Genomic DNA, 20,579 nt, shown 5'->3' on the forward strand with positions numbered 1-20,579 from the left:
ATTGTTGGGGGAAACTGTAATAACTCCACTGAAGACATCAAGTCTATCTGCAAGTGGTTACTGCAATAGAATGTTGAACAAGAGAGTCCTAATTAGTTCCCCAGTGTTTCTAATGATGACTACTGCAAAGAAAAATTGATTTCTTTCCCTCGGCATAACCTCTGAATGCATGTAACATTTGCAATGTACTGTGGTATTGGTTCTGTCACACAGAACTCTGTTGAGTTTTGTTCAGAGCAACTCTAACCACAGTATGAAGTGCAAGACCTGATGGGGAAGAAGCTAGATCAGCTGATGACAAGGGGGAACCTCTCAGCTGATATTCCCTTCCAAAGGTCCTTCATGAGCGATTCTCACCAAACATTTCCTTTCTTTCTTCCTCAAAGGTCCTTCATAATCATCTGTGAGTGATTCCTCCAATTAGAGCGCTTTGTCTACGTCACATTCTCAGCGTTCGAGAACGGTCAAAATTGAAGAGCGACCCACTCACTTTGCCAGTAATGGCAGTTGATAGCCATCATGGAACGTTTCTGGTCATAAAGTGTCTTGATACAATTATAACCATTACATACTTGTTGTTGGCAACTTATTCTGGCCAAGAGATCATCAGCTTGGTGAAGGAGATCCTGACCCAGTGCTTGGCGCTGCAGTATTCTGGCCCAGAGGAAATCAGCTTGGTGAAGGAGATCCTGACCCAGTGCTTGGTGTTTGCAGTATTCTGGCCCAGAGATCATTAGCTTGGTGAAGGAGATCCTGACCCAGTGCTTGGTGTTCGCAGTATTCTGGCCCAGAGATCATCAGCTTGGTGAAGGAGATCCTGACCCACTGCTCGGCGTTTCCAGTTTCCAACATGGCTACAACATCGGAGCTCATGACTGCCATAGTGGTTTCCCACATTCAGGACCAATCCTAGCTCCAATCCCACATTGGTGATACCAAACCCTGCGCAATCCTCTGATCCTGCAGTGGTTTTCCTCATCCCCTGACTGGTCATACCAAACCCTGCGCAATCCTCTGATCCTGCAGTGGTTTTCCTCATCCCCTGACTGGTCATACCAAACCCTGTGCAATCCTCTGATCCTGCAGTGGTTTTCCTCATCCCCGGACTGGTCATACCAAACCCTGTGCAATCCTCTGATCCTGCAGTGGTTTTCCTCATCCTCTGACTGGTCATACCAAACCCACTGCAATCCTCTGATCCTGCAGTGGTTTTCCTCATCCCCTGACTGGTCATACCAAACCCTGTGCAATCCTCTGATCCTTCATTGGTTTTCCTCATCCTCTGACTGGTCATACCAAACCCTGTGCAATCCTCTGATCCTGCAGTGGTTTTCCTCATCCCCTGACTGGTCATACCAAACCCTGTGCAATCCTCTGATCCTTCATTGGTTTTCCTCATCCTCTGACTGGTCATACCAAACCCTGTGCAATCCTCTGATCCTGCAGTGGTTTTCCTCATCCCCTGACTGGTCATACCAAACCCTGCGCAATCCTCTGATCCTTCAGTGGTTTTCCTCATCCTCTGACTGGTCATACCAAACCCTGTGCAATCCTCTGATCCTGCAGTGGTTTTCCTCATCCCCGGACTGGTCATACCAAACCCTGTGCAATCCTCTGATCCTGCAGTGGTTTTCCTCATCCCCTGACTGGTCATACCAAACCCTGCGCAATCCTCTGATCCTGCAGTGGTTTTCCTCATCCTCTGACTGGTCATACCAAACCCTGTGCAATCCTCTGATCCTGCAGTGGTTTTCCTCATCCTCTGACTGGTCATACCAAACCCTGTGCAATCCTCTGATCCTGCAGTGGTTTTCCTCATCCTCTGACTGGTCATACCAAACCTCGTGCACTAATTCTCTTATCCATTAACCTCAGCATTAACTCAGATGATTCTAAACCCATTAGCTGACTATCACTCTAATATGATGAATCTAACTTGAAGGTTGGTGAAGCTTAATCAAAGACCCGGGTCACTTCGTGTAATTAGTCTTATTACAAATGTCATAAATCATTAGGCTACTGTCCTGTCCATATCAATGTACCATGCTGCACACTACACTATGTACATTTGATGGACCTTCAATCACTCGGATGGAGAGAGGAGATTTCACTCCTAACAATCTGAACATGGCTGATGAATGCGGTCTTTATCAACTCAAAATATAATTGTAAAGGGATGTACATTTTGTTATTAGAAAGTCATTCAAGGGAGATTGCTACATTTGCAACGGAATGGAAATGAGAATCTTAACACTTTCAGCGCCCAGCCATATTTAGCGTACTTCCCCCAGGGGCCAAGGTTACGCCCCTTTTTACCCTTTTTCAAAATTATGAAAACAATAGAAGGAATAAAGATAATTACATGAAATTTTCTGTGTTGGTTCTTCTTTGTTAGATCTCTTTACAATGCTAATTTGGAATGATAGTCAGCAAAGCACTTGATTTTGCACAATGGTACCCCACACATAGAACAGTAATATCTGGTGTCTTTCCGAATACCCACTTTTTGGCATACTCTCGGCTACATCTGCCCCCGTCATCAATCTTCGACCCGCCATTGCGCCTATTCGAATGCAGACAATCTTGGCTATAAATAGCACATTGGCTGAACATCATACTATCACTTCAAGCGCTGTATAGTTAAATTGTTTTCCCCTATACTGCGCTGCTAGTCGCCTCGAAGACAAAGCGGGAAATTTAAAAACGCGACGTAATATTACGTCGGATGGCTCAACCGTGTGAACTTGCAAGACGTAAAATTACGTCAGATGGCGCTGAAAGTGTTAATCCATACCCAGCTGATTTACCGCACACAATCAGATTCTTCACCAAACATGCTGAACATACTGATTCAGTCTTTATATGTTGGCCATTGTAATCAAGCCCAAGGCCCTGAATCAGCGTATCCATAAACTGGATTAAAAATCTGATCATACAGCGGGAAAATTTTGCTGGTTGGCATATCATGGTTTTATCTGAGATGACACATTGACATTTTACAGGGGAAATTAAATTTTCTATAACCTCTGGCAATATCTGTTCGACATGTCGTGGGCGAAAAACTTTTTGTTATGGAGATAAGTTAGATACAACTTTGGAATTGTGATCCACCAGGTCCAAAGTGTTATTATCAAAGCCACTTTAGTTGAATCATAGAAACAATTTTGTGATAAAAATGAATTGGTCACATTCAGCCTTTCATGGGTTAAGGCATCTCGCTATCACTCCTCCCCAAACTGCTGCATGAAGCTTGGATGAAAGCATCGGCACAAGATTATAACAATCCCCATCACAGGGAACTACTCTCAAGAGAACCATTAATGGCAATAAATTGGAAGCAGCCGCTACAAATGCACCCACCAACACGCATACCATTTCAAACAAGCTGCTTTTTTTGTAAGATGCACGGTCGTGTTGAGTGTTGTTCACATATGGAAGTGGATTATAAATATTGTAACTTGTATCACTACATAGCTAGATTGGCTTTTATGGGAAAAAGAAAGCAATGCTATTAAACAATTTCTTGTTGTTGCTATTTTGATTGTCCATGTGGACTCACGGTTTGGGCTCTTGGCTAGCGGTCAAGAGGTTCCTGGTTTGAAACCCCAACAGTTGATGTGAAACTCTAGGCAGATCTTTTAGTTCAACTTGCCTTACTCCAACCCGGTGTAAAATGGGTATCAGTCAGAATGCTCAGGTCGTAGAGCTGATTGAGCAGCTCATATAAGTTCTACTGAAAGGTTTCCGGGTTTGAAGCGTGAATCAGATGATAAACTCTACCACAGCTGTAGCCGCCAGTGGTGGACATCAATGTCATTAGTGTGGTAGTAAGGTTAAGATTGTCCTAACCAATTTAAGGCAACAAGAAAGTAAAGGTGAACTTACTCATTTCGGTCATCATCTGTTTATGTTCTGCCATGGGCCGAGCAGGGTTACTGCCGCTCCCATGATTGTCATCCACACCACGATTTGGATCCTCCATCGTACTCAGATGACCTGAAACATACCAAAGAAAGCACACTGAATAAAGAGTAAAGTGAGTTTATGGACATTACATGCTATCTATCGCAGCAAGTATACTGACGAAGGTTGCTACGATCACCGACTCTTGTTGCTGGCACCAGAGATGACAACTGCAAACAAGGGAGTTTTGTTCAAATGCGATCATGATCACAAGAAACCGCAATTTAAATGATGATTTTCCGAACAAATACGTTTGTTTCATCAACACACATTCAATTCGAAGTAGAATCGCAGGTGAAATCAAAGCAAACCCCGCCACTAGAAACAGAGGCCTGCAGCATCTCCAGGGAATACATCACTGTTTCAAGACAAGTGTATATTCTCTCCTGTTATCCGATGAAGCCAGCTCGCAACCTTCTCACGATCCCACGCCCACCCACAACCCATTCATGGTATCAGATAGCATCATCCTATACACTGCCTTTGAGGGGAGCTATCTCACTACTTCACAAAACAAAGGAAGTACATATACGCTTCTTTCTGGTTATTTATCATCTTCAACAAGAACAAAGTTTGAAAGGCAGTGCACCTTTTCAAAGAAATCAAAATTACACTTTTTTGCTCATCTCAAGGGATACTCCATTCCAGCAAAACACTGAACACAACAGCCCGGTTTATGACATTGGATTTTCGTAATAATCTCACAACTGACATGATTTATCTGGAATAAAACTCGAACGTGTTCCAACCAAATCTGGTGAGGTATTCAATCTTGTATCATTCCCCCCAATCAAGTGCGAGGCAATGTCAATATTCATCGACGGAATCCTCTCTCTGGTCAAGCAGCTTTTAGGCCAAAAAACCAGTTACTACGAAAAGAATCCATGGCTTCACGTTTCTTGAACAAGCATATCATGGTTGGTGACTAGGACTGATGTTTGGAGGCTTGGAGATGTCGTCTTGAAATCCCAAAGCTGGTTTTTGAAAAGCTACCAAGAACATGTTGGTGCTGGATTAACCCTCTCACCACAGGAGTGGAGAAAAGCTACTGTATATTACTGGTTATCAAGTATGTCCATATTAGCTGCTGATCAGTCTTCGAGAACTGCCTCACCACCTTCCAAGTTGTGTAATCGCTGCTGAAGTGCCTCTTAAATGGCCTTGGGATACACACTAAAACCAGTCAAATAAAGTGCTGGTTTCCTGATGGTTGAGATCCATCACTTGCTTTCCTTTGATCTAATTGCCAGGCGCCTCCCCGCAGAAGGCAATGGCTGCCAATTAGAATCCTCGGCGGAGCCCTAGCGCCGCATGTCTGACTCTGATGTTCCTCTTTTGATGTTATATTTGACAAACATCACGGAGCAAGATAAATATTTTACCTCTGGGATATAACTTTGGCAGACTTCCCTAATTGCTTGTTTCTGATTTGTCATTTCCAGTTTTTCATATTGGTTCAATAGGACGTTGAAGACATCCACTCCACACTCCACAAATTTCTAAGTCCAAATTTTTTTTCACTGGTTTTTTTTTCTGCTCAAAATGAACCAACATCATCAGTCCCAAAACTTTTTTGACTTCGAACATTTTTCAAAATTTTGGTCCCATGGTCCCATGAGTGGTCGTGTTACCAGGATTCCGCTGTAGTTAGATTTCACTTGAGTAGTTTTGGCTCACATAGAGGTCACCAAACTCAAAGTGTTTAATCAAATCCACTAACCAGGACTCATCAGGAATAGCTACCAATCAATTCTGTCATCAGCAGTGCATCTCATTCATCAAGAACATTCCCAAAACTAAATCAATGGGCCAGTCTCCAATACACTAACTTCACAACTCCACGCACACCACAGCTACACACACGATTGATGACATGAGTATGTACACACACATGTATATGGTTCATAATCAAGCTATAGACTGGTAGAATCTGCGATGGAATCAATGAGCTGACGATCGATAGACTGAGAGATGCACCATTGGCTATCACTTGAAGAGCAATGCTGAAGTGGTAAATATGGACCATAGAAGTTGGAGGGGTAACTTTTAAAGTGACAACAATGAAATAGAAATAGTTGGAGATCACGCTACCATGCTTAAAACCGCAGAGACAGCAAGAACAAAGAAGAAGATGTATCAGCCCTTGGGATAGACTACCCAAAATATACCAGAGTGCAGGGCCAAGAGCTGATAGTGCAAATAGAGAAACACCAGAGATAGCTATGGTAACGTGCTTCCTTCAGTTTAACAACTCTGTTTTGCTGCATATTGCAAGCAAGACTCATAACCCAGTTGTGCTCCAGCAGGCAGATGGTGTTGCAGCCAGGCACAATCATGAAAACAAGAAACCACAAGGACATTATCACCACTCATCATCTTCACCAACCGTACAACAACCTTTCTTTATCACTGGAGCCGACATGAGCCAGATTATCCAAAGATATATTGGTGAGTTCCCCTGGAAGTATAGCAAGCTGATAGCCGCAAACCGATAAAGGCCTGCAGTCTTGGGGCAAGGCGGCTCCATTAGACTAGCACATCTGTTTTGCCGCATATTAGAACAAGACTCATAACAGAGTTGCTGCTCGCTGGCTAAAGGTGATCATATCGCACCAGATGTTTTGACACCCGAGTCAACCCACAGGAGGCGCCACTCTGGGTGAACAACAGGTTCATTGCTGTTGCCGCTGATCATATCGCACCTGATCGATTCTCTCATCACCTGTGAGATCTCAGGTGGAATCGCAGGTGAAGCTGGGCAAACGAAACAACCCTGGAACCTTGTTTTAACGGCTATGTCTGCTGAGTAGGAATCCAAAGTTGATCACTTCAGGGGAGCGACATGATCTCGTGGTAAGGTGTTGGACTTAGGGACACATCACACACCACTTCACTGCCTCGTCCTTTGAAGGAGGTGTAAACTGAGATCAATATGGATACCTCTCTCATTTCTGATTCATTCAGGACAGCATTTTAGGTAAAATCTGTTCAAGGACCTTCAGACAAGATACAATCAAAGTCTCTGGTTGTCACTAGCAGGTGAAATATTCATCAGTCCCTCAGTCTCTCACCCAGGCAGTGATTGGAAAACCCATGGAAATGACATCCCACCATCAAACTGAAGTTTGTGGTATGTCTATGATGACAGATTGTCTGAATATCAGTATGACACCATGCAAGTGACTTTCATGAAATAGTTCACTCTCACTGCTGGATGCTAATGGCAAAACCAACTGGTGACATACCCACAGAAACCTCTCCAGCACGGATAATGGCAGCTTCCATCAGAAACACAGCATGCAGGCATTACAAGACAAGCAGGTCGATTGTTTGGAAAGGAAACACACATGGAACCGATGAAGTCAATTGAAATAGTTGGTCAGAATATTGCCGGGATATGTATCCTTGAGGAGAGGAATTTGTACTGGATGAATGTCAGATTGTATCTAGTTTAACCATTTGATGTTGTTATAACCATCCCCTTTCTCAATGGTCTACTTCAAGTCATATTAGTATTCCTCATCGCACTTGATGACAGTGCTTGATGATGTGGAATGAGAGGCCACACTAAAAGACTCGGTATTCTGTACCAAGTAGGCCTTCTATGGAGCAAAGTCAAATCCAAATGGTTTAGAGCAGGATGAGACTGAACCAAGGATCAAAACAAATTGAGCTGAGACCACAGGCAAAGCGGTATGCCATGCTTTGACCATACCAACACAGGATGATAACAGAAGTGACGAGTCTCTCAATCAAGCAAAGCAAACAAATTTCGACCTTCCACTGACCAGTGGATATCTGGCCACAGATGTTCCATTATCTAAAGGCAACTCACACATGCTGAACACAAGCTGCACAAGAGTTGGTAACTTTGATGGATGGACTAAGTCTGCAACCTTTTGCTAGGACATACAGAAGGATTTTTAGAGACTATGCTGGACTATGGCGGCTTGAAAACCAGCCAGAATTTGATGAAAATTGAGGCTGCTGATGATGGGTTTACTTTGCCAGTCACCTTCATTCCCATCAGTAGTCAAACTGCCTTCCCATCAAATGATGTGGCCATGAGCCAAGCTCTATAGAAACTGAGATTACAAACTGGCATGACTGACACACATAGTACCTTCATGGCCGATAACTAGTCTCTTCTATGGAAGCTGTGATTATCGCCAAGGCAGTACCTTTATGGCTACACAACAAGTGTCTTACGTGTCTAAGCCATCTCAACCAACACGAAGCGCCAATTGTGGACAATCCTATTGATTTTGAAAGAGTAGGAGGCGAGATTACACGTACCATAGGTGGGCTAGGGAAGATATCATTCATAGAGCAGAGGAGTGACAGAAATATGAAATGACCTGAGCAAGCGTACAGGTTTAGAGATGAAGATGGAGCAAACTCTCTTCATCGTAGAAGATGAAGCTAGGTTGCTCCCTTTGGAGCTACACACCCGCACCTGTTCTTCCAGGGGAGGGCCCGAGGGAGAAGACCCAAACCTCAGGATAATCTCTCCTTTAATGTTGTTGGCTTCTGCCCTGGTCAACTCTCCAACAGAGACCATCAAGAGCAAAAGACCCGATTATCTATTCTGACAATTCTGTTGCTGCGTATTTCTGTCACTCGTCCTTCATATGAACCTTCCATACCTGTCAGAACAAGTTAAACGATGACTCCTTTGTGGGATATTGTATCCGGACAACCTTCTGAAGCAGTTGCTTCAAAGCGGTTCCCCATCCAATCTCCTCAACCTATCACATACTCCCTGACCAATTGGTGGTTTGAGTCATTGGCTATTTCGGTCATGGCTTGCTGGATGAATAATACCTTTCATTAGCTTGCTCTTCATTCAGGTTGGAGGTAAAGGATTGTTATTTCAGAATGCTTGGATTCACCATACTTGCCTCAGAAAGATTGGTTTGAGACTCATCAGGCATTTCCATCACTTTCTCTGAGTAATGTTTCTGGCCTCTTTCAGGGAATGAAAAGTTACTACAGTAGACTCTCTTAAGGACAGCCGTAGGACTGAAAACTGGTTTGTCCTTGATAGAGAGGGGTCAAATTCTAGACCCAAACTCAAGTCTTTAATAAAGAGGGTGTCCTCAATAGAGAGATGTCCACTGTTTATGGTTCTGAAGCAGCAAGTCAAGCCACTGTAAATGAAACAGAGTACCACTGAACCAATCTGAGGCCATATTGATTTTGGACAGATGTAGCTGTACATGAGAGTGTGTGTATATTGAATGATATTGATATTGTCCAGGAGACCAAGTGCATGTACCACACCAAGAGGCTAATATGCACCAGCACTAGGATGGTTGACTTTGACTTGTGGCAGGATACTAAAGACTTTCATGGAATCAGCTCTTACTTCCACGCAAAATGATGGTCATTATGAGGCACACCGCGCAACTCAGGAGTGGATCCAAGACTCGGGGAAGAAGGGGACACAGAGCCCACACTTTTCAGAATTCCATGGTCAAATTCAAACATTTGGTCCTTTTTAAAGATTTTACTGATATCAGGCAGGAACTGGCCAGGTTTGACACTCAAGTCATCTGCGCCTGCAACTAACTGGACACAGTATGCCAAACTCCAATGGCCACTGGTGTCGACATCAATCTTTGGAAGCAATGGTGAGAATTGCTGATCAAGCATGCCAAGCAATATTGTAACTGGTGTACGGATAGAGTATCACTGAAGGAGAGTTGGTGGTTTATTGATTTTGAGACGGATGTGGCTGTTCATGAGAGTGTGTACATGGTGACCAGAGAGATTGAGTGTCACCATACAACTGCAAGAGATTGGCACGGAGGGGACTTGGCTTCTGTTCCCGAGCCAAGATTACAAAGCAATGATGGTTGCATCATGTTTGACTTCATAACGAGAGCGTTTCTTTTGTTTGTACAGGTTTTGCATGTGACCGACATCCACAATGTGATGACCTATTGGTGCAAGTATGTGGCCAAAGGTTTCTAAAGCAAAATAAGATGATTTGTTGATGTGACTTGCAGCTGTAAGATCGCTCATTAGCGGGTAAAACTGGTAATCGCTGGGTTCGAATTGGATTGCAGGTCACAGCAATCGGTCACAAAGGAGATAGTTTTGTTTCTGAATAAACTGATATATACATAACCACTAGCAATGTTGCAAGTATAAGGCCAGCATCCACCTTCAGAGAGACTTATACACTTGATCCCAATCTAAACACTAGGAAGTATACTTAGTAACAAATAAGTTTAACAACCACACAGAAGAATTGCATCAACAAAGGGTTAAAGCAATTAATCTGTCCTCAAAATTGACATGGTCTGTAGTCAAGTGTGAATTACCATGAATTACCAAATATGGAATTTCAATATTCTTCTGGTCGTAAACCGACTGCAATTGACTTGTTTGCATTGATTGCGTTGCACCCAATTTGAACGGCGACCAGTTTTTGATGAAATCACATGTAGGATGTAGCGGAGTATGTCAGAAGACGTAACATACTTATGAAACCAATCAGTCGCGTCTCGCATGGCTGACTCCGGATCATATTCAATTCACGAGATTTGGCGAGGACATCAGGCTCCATGGAAAAGACATAACTTTGTGAAATGCCAACCTCAAGGCTTGATCTGAACTGTCTTGATTGGGAGTTTTGACAAAAAGGGTTAATCTCTTCAGTAGCGTTTTAATACGACAATATCCCAAAATTTATATCAGGCTCCTCGAATAGCAAATCATACAGTTGGTAACTTGGTAGAGTTAACTGGTAGCAGGTGCGGGTGGTGGATCTGTAAAGATTAATCATACAAACTCCACTAAATTGCTTAGACTTGTCACGGGTGTATCGAATCGCAGGCAGAATCCTCACCAAGCTTAATGGGGGATGATAGGAACTTCTTGCATTGGTGGGTCTAATCTGCGTTAGACTCGGACAATGTTTGTAAATATGCGTATTTGCATGCCTCATGATCCAGGACTGTCAACAAGCCAACTTTTCTGCAGGCGGGGAGGTGCGGTAATCTGCCGGGAAAGCCGATTAGGTCTGATACTGTGAGATGAATAGGGATCGTGTTACCGCACGTCTTCTGGGATTACTCTTTATCAAATGACAGACGAATGTTACTTAACGCTAATTCAATTCTTTTTCATGACATCAACGAGACTAAGGACTGTAGAAGTTGGAACAGCATAAGATATGTTTGGTCAGGGTGTTGTCTTACAATGGAGATTAACGCTGTTTTCCTATAGAAAATGTACTTTACAAACGTGTTTTGTTTAAAGTACTCAAAGTGAACTCAACAAGATTTCATAGACATTAGGAGTATTGAATGGTGTTTGCCTATCATTTTAAACCTCTTACATGAATGAAACGTGTTGGTAGATAACATAACATTGATATAGCTCAACTGAAGCACAAGACATTTCAGATCAATCTCAATGCTGGACCCCCAAAGGCAACCCGATTTGGTGATTGTATTCACACTTCCTCATTGGAGAAAGGGACGAGGCCGATTCCACTGCATCCGGTGTGTACCTCAATGTAATGCAAGAAGTTCAATCGTTTCAAATTCTAAAAATTCTAACTTCCTACAACTACCAATGCCTGTAATACAATCTGTGCCCTTTCACTCAGAGGTAACATGTAACTCGGTGATATTATTGACTAACTCATTAGTCACACATCCCATTTCCGCACACGGTGTCGGATCAAAGAAAGGCTAAATATGACGTCTGTGGTCTCTTGTGTTTATAATCGTCAACACACAAGGACACCGCGCAGTGTTTCTGCATCAGAAAGGTCACATTACTCCGTCAGTAGGAAACGGAAGCACAATGCTTTCTATCTTCATGAACCACCTCAAGAAGAACTTTAGAAGCACAAGATAACGCATCAACAATTCTTGAGCCTTTTTTGCAAATTTGTCTCACCCGAGGAAAATTCTCCTTTACCAATGATGAAAGTTGAAAGAAAACCCTCACCCATTTCATGAGAGTGACAAGTAAGAACCATGAAATCTTATTTCATGGGCCTGATACTTTGAGATGGTCAACCCATATGAAATGCAATCACAATCCATATTCCAATCAAAATACAGGTATCTCATTAGGCATCAAAGTCAGGGGTCTAGACTCCAGAGGCTTTCAGACGTGGCCTTCCAGGCAGATCATTTGTTCTGGCTTCATTTAGAAGCCATAGTTTCATTATTCATCCTGTCAATATTTCATCCAGTGGTTCACCTAACCCCTGTCTATTGAACCATCCGAGTTTGTATGGCCGGTGTGATAAACTGATTGGCGGGGCCGATATAGCAGCTCGTGTCTACCTCGTTGTAACAAGCCTTTTTGCTTATTTCTCCCCAACATTATCGACATCTCTCATCTTAAATAGCATTGGTATAAAGACAAATCTACCAATATTGCAGCAAGATATGAACCGATTTGTCTGAGATCGTTGATATTTGTCAATCTTCATCTTTTGAGAAAACAGAACACAACTACAAACCATTTTCAATAAGATTGACAGATGAGAGTGACATTGGTTTTTCTCAAGCTTTGCCGGGGAGCTTGGTCTAATGGTAATGAGCTTGGTTTCCACATCCTGCCATAGCAGGCCTTTTGATACACCAATAGTGGTAAGCAACACACACTCACAAGAGCAAACAGGGAAGAAATATTGGTTACATAGACCAGAGGCAAAATGCTTCTTCGCATAACTCATGACTTGATATAGATGCGGGTTGTCGGAGATGGTTTCAACACTTCTGATAGGTAAATGGTGAATTACTGGAATGAACTATCGATGGAGATCGATTGCAATCTATGCAAACAGAACATAACAACTGACAATTAACAGATCCGCTTCGTGGGATTGCTGAAGATGAGCTTCACGGAGAGAGGAAGCCAACAGAAATAGTCTAAAGGCCACAACACAAAACTTCACGTCCATTGGCACTTTGATTTGGGCCCTTCCCTTTGGGAATCATAAGGAACTAATCACACCTTTTCTCACAGATGGGGGAGGGGTTGGGTCAGTGGCGAGCGGAAACTACCGAGGGATCCATTATGATACCATGAAGCCACAGCAGGTCCATCTGAGATACAGGTAATCCCTAATACAAACATAGTTCATAAAGAGAAAGAATGTCTTTGTAGGTTCTCAATTTGGCATTTTGAATAAGAAATATGAATACTAATGACTTAAACTGTCCCTTCAATGTGTTATTGTATGCTCAATATGATGGAGACCACAGCATGCAATGCACCGATACAGTGCATGCAGTACACATGAATCTAGAGAACACAGATGAAGAAACATCTAATCCCTCGGATTTATCACATACCTTTTTCCTGCAGCTCCCGGTTGATACTCTGTATCACCGAGGCGAAGTTCTGCTGGTTGTTATAAGTCATGCACTCAGTCATCTTGACTCCGAATCCAACTGTTCAGAATGAGAATATCACATGGAAATCACGAGAAACCGACAAAACAGAACGTCATATTTCAGAGTCGTTAACGTCCAGATTCCAAGAGCCAGCCTCAGTAGTCTGAATCATACTGATCAAGCTAAGTGCAGCCGCTATCCTACACTGATTATTTAGCTAAGCTACCAAAGCCCACGATTAATTTCGGGAGGTATTTTTGTAAAGAAGCGATGTCCATCTGGTTAAGGATGGAATACAGATGTGGTTACAAGCATTAATGTATGGAACCTTGCGATTATTCCATTCCAGCTACTGGGGGTGGCCCGATCAATACTCCGACAGATATGCTACACATTACGCTACGTCGTCGCTAGCTTCTACCCGGAGCTAAGGGAATTGTAGCGACCATGAATAATTGACTGTCACCATGGCAACGGAGGTAATCGAATCTGAGTGACATGACAAATTAATGCATGAATTTCACTCGAGTTTTACAAATAATTTACAGTTTGAATTGAAAGTTATGCAATCTGCATCTGCGAGGTTGATGAAATCCTAATTGAATGTTTATGGATCCCCTGGATATGCATAGAATCTATTTCCAAGGAAGGATAACACTAGAATTGACATAGCAACACATTATTTAAGACTCATGCAAACAATGTCATCAAAAGTTGTGATCTAGATCTGTGTGACCCTGGGTCGTAATAAAATATTCATTTAACTGATATAATGTCATTCAGGGCATAATTCATAATCAATTCATACATTTGTGTCAATAATCTATATATGATGAGGGAAAGAGTCACCTACAGGGATGCTGATACCCTATAGCATCACTTCCACAATAACTTGGTCACATTTGGGGGTAAGCCTTGAGTAGTCCAGGCTGGCAACTGTGGAACCTGCTTGACTCTTCAGTACTGCATGAGAGTGGTTCTGTGGCCAGTTTCAAGACAGGGCTGAAGACCCAGCTCTGCAAAGAGAACTTTTTGTGAAAGCACCTGTGATGAGGACACTTGGAACCGACGCTTTATAACACACTATTTACTTTAACTCTAGAGAATTTGACGGAGCACACCAAAAGGAATTCCCAAGAATTCAATATTCTTAACTGAATTATTTATGATTCCTCCAGCATAGCATCAAATTAGTAACATTTGTGAACAAAAAATGTCTCTGTTTCATTTCTAATCAAAATGAAACTCTATTGATTTTTGCCTGGTTTGCCAATTTTGTATGTTTGAAGTTCATAGCTGTTAGCAGCTGATGTATTATATTGGCATATTGGAAGTATAACAATGTATTATATCGAATGTAATGTTAACCCTTAAGCACATTCCATGCAGAGAGAACCTTAGGTGTAGAATGTTTCAAGTAATTGATTACATCTAAATGTTCTTGAAAGAATTTTGAAGTAATTTATAAGAAATTTTGGAGTACATTGACTGAAAGCTTGAAGGAAGGACCAAAACTGTGAGTTTAATTTACTCTGTTTTCTCTTCCAGCAAAATCACAAACTAGACAAAAAAGAATATCAACCAGAGATTGTCAATATCATTCACTCATCTCAATCAACAATCACTTACCAATGTAAACAAATCAACCCAACAATCAACTCAAGAGGCAATTATGTGAACTCCACAGATTTTTAATCCAAAAACAACAAAAGATATCCAAATACAACACTAAATTTCGCTGTACTATTTCTAGAATTTCCCTATCAATATTTGGACGCTATGTTCCATTGATTATTTCAAAGATCGAAACCTTTTGAGTGATATAAATAGCTACTCAGCGAACAGATGGCTTGAACTGAGAGTTGTAAGTGCTGCCATCTCAAGATACCAAGTGGAAGTGAAATCCTGTCGGGCCTGATGGAAATAATAGGAATGGGTTATCATAGTTCAATAACATTCTCACAGACGGCACTCTCAACAAAATAAACCGTATCGCAACAAGTTCTAATCAAATCTCATACTGGATGGTTCGTTAGCTCTGAACTTAACCAAATAAGGGAGAGTAAATTGTGAGGAAGTGGACACGTGCATTGGGGGATCAAATCAAATGGTCTTTTCAAATTGATTGACTTGGAATGAAGCAGAGGCAGATCCAGTCAGATTCTCAAGCACTGCTTAGAATTGCGGCGACATGCAGATCGCTGATCTGTGCGACAAAAGGATCACTTGTTTGCGGGTGAAACTGGTAATCGCTGGGATCGATATCGATCACCGGTCACCGAGAATACTGGTGACTAAGACTGCAGTAAACAAACTAATCTTTGGCATCTAAAAGGAAAAACTCCAAATATCATAGCACGGCATTGGTGAATAGAGACCACAGTTCCAATTAGCAAATGGCTTTCTGATGATAAGAACGCAATGTATTCCTCTGATTCATCTATGGATATCATATCAGAATAATATTGGAAAATATTCCCAGAGTGGGAATAGATTTAGTTGTCCAGATAACATCATCAGGCTGCCACGTAATGTATGTTCATTATGGTGAACCTCGAACCATCACACTGAAAACCCCTTTTTTCTCGAGCCTAATATTCTCCTAGCATATAGGTCCAATTAATCTCCAATCTATGTCTTATTCAGACGAGATATCATTTGAAGTAAAGTGACTTTCCCAAAGTTACAATTCTTCTTCCTCTTCTTCAGCATTCCCTCTGCACTTCGAAGTGTTGAAAACAGAACCATAGATTCCAAAACTGGGATCAAGAGACATCACAGTAAAGAGCACTTAATGTCTCACCACCAAGCTATTCCAGAAAAGAGAGAGCATATTGCATATGATTCCTATCATAAAATGTCCCCTATTACTCCAGCCAAACTGCCACATCACAGCAATCCCTGGGGCCCATCGTCAATCTCGAAATGGGTAGCCAGCCTTTGGTCGAAATGGCATCAGAATCCCCTTGGCCCTGATTAACATCCAAATTGCCTTGCTGAGACTAACTTGTCCTCCATTGATATACATGGTAACTTTTGATGATGACCTCACAAACTGGCTTTCGGTCCCTGAGGTATCAACTTGACCACGATGAACTCGGAATCAACTGTGGCAAGAGATTCTTGGCAAACCTTGTATTCTTTTACTGCTGGTCAGGCAAAGTGCAACCACATCCAAGAGTACCCCAAATCCAAAAAGATTACAAACAGGAAATGATCAAGCTGATGGGTGACCAAGCATTTCGATTCAAACAGAGCAGGCAGTTCAGATATTTCTGATCCTCATCTCAGTCCCCAGGGCTGAATGAGGAAATAGATGTAGCCAGGTTTTGCTCGATCTAAATTGCTCCAGAATCCCCTTGGCTCCAACTGACATCCACATAGCCCAACACCATGTGTCCTACCCAGATATAAATCGCAACTGCTAGCATCCTCTCAGTCCAACTGGTCTTTCTTGAGCAGATTATAAACATGTCTTTCCAATCGTACCCCGGCCCCTTGGTACATTACAGCATTCCTTAGGGCTGAAGAGTCTATCAGGAAATAGATAGCCAGTTTTGCTAAATGGCTTCAGATTGAGAATCGCCTTGGCTCCAAGCAATATCCAAATAGCCTTGCCGATACCAAATTCTCCCTGGATGCACATCACTACTCCTGGCGTCCCCCTGACTGGGATTCGCTCCCTGAGGAGCACCCACTCAACCAAAATGTCCACATGATCAACTGTGGCAAGAACTTCCCCACAAGTCTCGATTACAAAGCTCGGTGAAATGAACCGGTAAAGTTGTATTGATTTCTTAACCCATCGGTCAGACAATCGCTACCAAGTGTTTGATGCAGTGTAAACATGATACAATTGGACCTGACTTCTTTAGAGTTCTCTTTCCAAACGACAAATGCATCTCTCTCTTGTGATCGTTATGTTGTGACCGTAATGGTCAGCACCCATTGCAATATTGGCCAACTCTGCAGCCAGGGATGAGAAGTCCATCACAAGATTCTCATGTTTCTCAGTTCCGGGGGGGGGGGGGGGGGAAAATGAACTAAAAGAGCGAAATTTCAACTGTAATGGACTGACCATTATTGAGTCATGATGTGTCAGCAGCACAGTGTTTCCACTGACGATGCCAAATCGATGATGCTGAGGACATCAAAATGAACCATGGCTGATTAGACAAGCTAATCAAGATGGGATTACTGGCATTATATATATACTTCATATACCTCCAGCATTTATGTGCCACGTTAACACTTTAGGGACTAGACATTTCTCGACAGAAAAAGTTTATTCTGCCAAAAATATAACTGGGTATAGATGAAAATGATGATGATGAAGTGTTGATTGAGAGCTTTTCTAATGAATGGTTGTGTTGACAGTTTTGACAAGTCTCAATCTTTTGGAATGTGCTGCAAAACTGGGAACAGAAATGTCGCCATAAGGTTATGAGCTGAAATAGGCATGATGAACTAACCATTAGAAACTGTTTATGATTACTTCTCATAGCTATAAATACGTCAAATTTGCTCTAATAGCACTCGAATGGAGAGAAATCCGAGCTGTTTATAATGTCCTTTAAATTACCACTCATGACGATGTGAGACGAGCGAATATCAGACATCCACAGATCGGCTAATGGCAGGGTTTCCATGTTACCACAGCAGAGGAAAAGGTGTTATTCATATCATACGTCTTATGAAAATATCAATACCGATACTCGAACACAGAATGTTGCCTAGCGTCAAGATGTTGGTCGGTAACAAGCTGCAGCCCTAAGGTCTGAAGCTAACGAGCGAATGGGGAATCGTGCGATAGCTTAAGACGGATAATCTAGTTTGCACGTCGTGCAACAAGATGGAAAATTATGCAAAATACGACATTTACAGAGATGTCTATTGGTCGATTGCGAATAGATCTGATTTGTCACTTATCAAATTTGAGCTCGTTTTAGATTGGGGATTATCAGGACTATATAGGAAGGTTTTTCCCAATAGTTCCAATCAAATTTAACCATCAAACATGTTATGCCTTTTAAAACACTAATGGCCAACATGATAGATAAAGAAACACCTTGCCCTAAAATGGCTTTCTGCCATATCAGGGCAATCTTGAACCCTCGGTCATGAACATGATCATATCATCTTGATCATGTGAATATCTGATCTGAAATTCTCATCAACCTTATAATGTCTCATAGTGCAAGTCCAAGCGACCAATTTCAAAGACAATGGGAGACCGCTCCAAAATCATACCTTTTTCTTCGAGCAATGTCCTTTGATGTTCCTTCAAGTGCAGCAAAAGTTATGAAAGTCACAAGTTGACGATCATTCATAGCTCTCTATGTAACATGACCTTTGGAAGTCATGATACCTGACAGCATGGCCAACCAAAGCTGAGAGTCCAGTAAAAGGTCAACAAACTGCCATAAAGACATTATCTTTGATGGCGCACGATATGCAGAGAATGAAATTATATCTCGAACTTTCACTCCTTGTTTGTCATCAGCAGAAAACGGAAAATACAGGCTTTCAAAGCCAGTCAGAGCAGTAAAGAAGCTCTTGATAGAAAATCAGGTATCACGTATCACAGATGTAATATGAATAACATGACATTGGGTGATATGAATAAAGACTAGCAAATGCTTTTATCTAAAACTCCATGTACATTTACACTTGGCCTTTCTGTACAAAATTGAAGTAAAAGCATTTGCTAGCCTTTATTCATATCACCCATTGAGAAAGGTTTGAAAGCAGACAAGAACAATGGCTATGTTGGTGAAACATTATCATTCAGACAAATACAGAAGACATATTTCCTTGACAAAGCGTCTCTCTCTCAGGATACGGTATCATATGTGTGACCCTGAAACAAAAATAGCATCACAGATGTCACCTGGGACAAGGTTTGAAATTAGACAAGGGAAGATCAAGTAAAGCATATTGGTGATATCATTCTGACATGAAAATCAATCGATGAATGTCATGTTCAGAAGATGCTTTATCTATAGGTTCAGTGAACACACTCATGTGTTGGCTCTTCACACTACTTTCCAGCAAGTGATTTCGACCAACACTGCAAAACTGGAAATATTTGAGGCCACGACCTCAAAAGGACAAGCCAATTCATCTCCGCCACAGGACTGAAGATGTAGTACAGACAGGCTTTGGCTTTGCACATCTACATATTCTTAGCTTGTCAATCAAAGCAAGATATTAATATCATATCAGCCAGCCTCATCAGCAAAAACAGGCGAGGAGAAGATTGCTCCTAAATGTGATGTTCTTTTGTCTCCGTTGCTCCAGGGGTGAGAGGGAAACCACATCAGATCTTCATCCCAGAAGATCATGACAGAAGTAAAGGGCTCATTTCCTGTCAGTGTCGGCAGAGTCAAAAGAGGATCCGGTGCGTCCTGATGGTTTGGCAGGCACCAGTCAGGGAGAGATTATTAATCCTTTGCATTGCTGAGGGTGATTGTGCAGTCATGACTGAGGCGAATCTCTGAGCACAATATCATTTTACCTCAGCATGTCTGTCGCTGGAACTCAAAAGCTCACATAAACCTGAGTGAAGTCACTACTGCTGCCTCAGTATTAGTCTTCGCCATATTACATGCAGCTCCACCATTATAGTGATTAGTGAGACAGCCAATACCTCCCTTTGGTATCAATAATTGTAACACATTTACTATCAATCATTGCTGAACTTGACACGGGAGAAGCGTCCAAAAAGGAACGCCATGAACATTCTGATCTACCTTCTTTTTAATTTCCTCCATACACACAACGTCAATGACAGTTATCTGAATACATTACCGTCATTAAGTTTTCTTCATCCCCCACTCTGATTACCTCGAAGACATGTCTATTTTTCCGATAGGAGGGCGAGTAATTATCCTTTACAACTAGGGCATGTTTGACCTTTTGCCATTTGAAAAAGGAGAGAGCACGATCGCACACATAACATCAGTCAACATCAGCCTTAGTTACCAGCAGCTAACAGAAGGTTGAGAGGCATTTACTAGTTAAGATTGGTGATAAAGGGGCTATGATGTGAAGTGCATGATGCCAAGAGAGATGCAAAGAGGACGATTTCACAATTATTTGCTCTCAATCTATGTGAGGAGGCCATGAATCTGAGAGACGATCTAAATAATTGCCCATCCTTTCAGAGGGCTTATTTGACCCCCAGAGCAGTTTCGTTGAAACCTCCGTGTGATTAACTGGCATATCCTGGTAGGGTAGGTAAGG

General features: G+C 42.0%; 1 protein-coding gene across 14 annotated transcripts in view; it reads right to left on the minus strand.

The window, feature by feature from the left end:
• LOC135487041 (dystrobrevin beta-like) overlaps window positions 1-20,579 on the minus strand; it is a 59,846-nt gene that overhangs the window by 29,579 nt on the left and 9,688 nt on the right. For 12 of the 14 annotated variants that reach the window (XM_064770349.1, XM_064770336.1, XM_064770337.1 and 9 more), the window contains one exon: window positions 3,886-3,996. In XM_064770349.1, the coding sequence (XP_064626419.1) occupies window positions 3,886-3,982 (97 nt within the window). In that variant the 5' untranslated portion in view covers window positions 3,983-3,996. Of the gene's footprint in view, window positions 1-3,885; window positions 3,997-13,292; window positions 13,647-14,963; window positions 15,067-20,579 lie in introns of those variants that run through there. The other 2 variants (XM_064770350.1, XM_064770348.1) reach the window with 2 other exon arrangements.

The sequence above is a fragment of the Lineus longissimus genome, chromosome 4 (genome assembly GCF_910592395.1).
Source record: "Lineus longissimus chromosome 4, tnLinLong1.2, whole genome shotgun sequence".
In the NCBI taxonomy this organism is placed as follows: Eukaryota; Metazoa; Nemertea; class Pilidiophora; order Heteronemertea; family Lineidae; genus Lineus; species Lineus longissimus.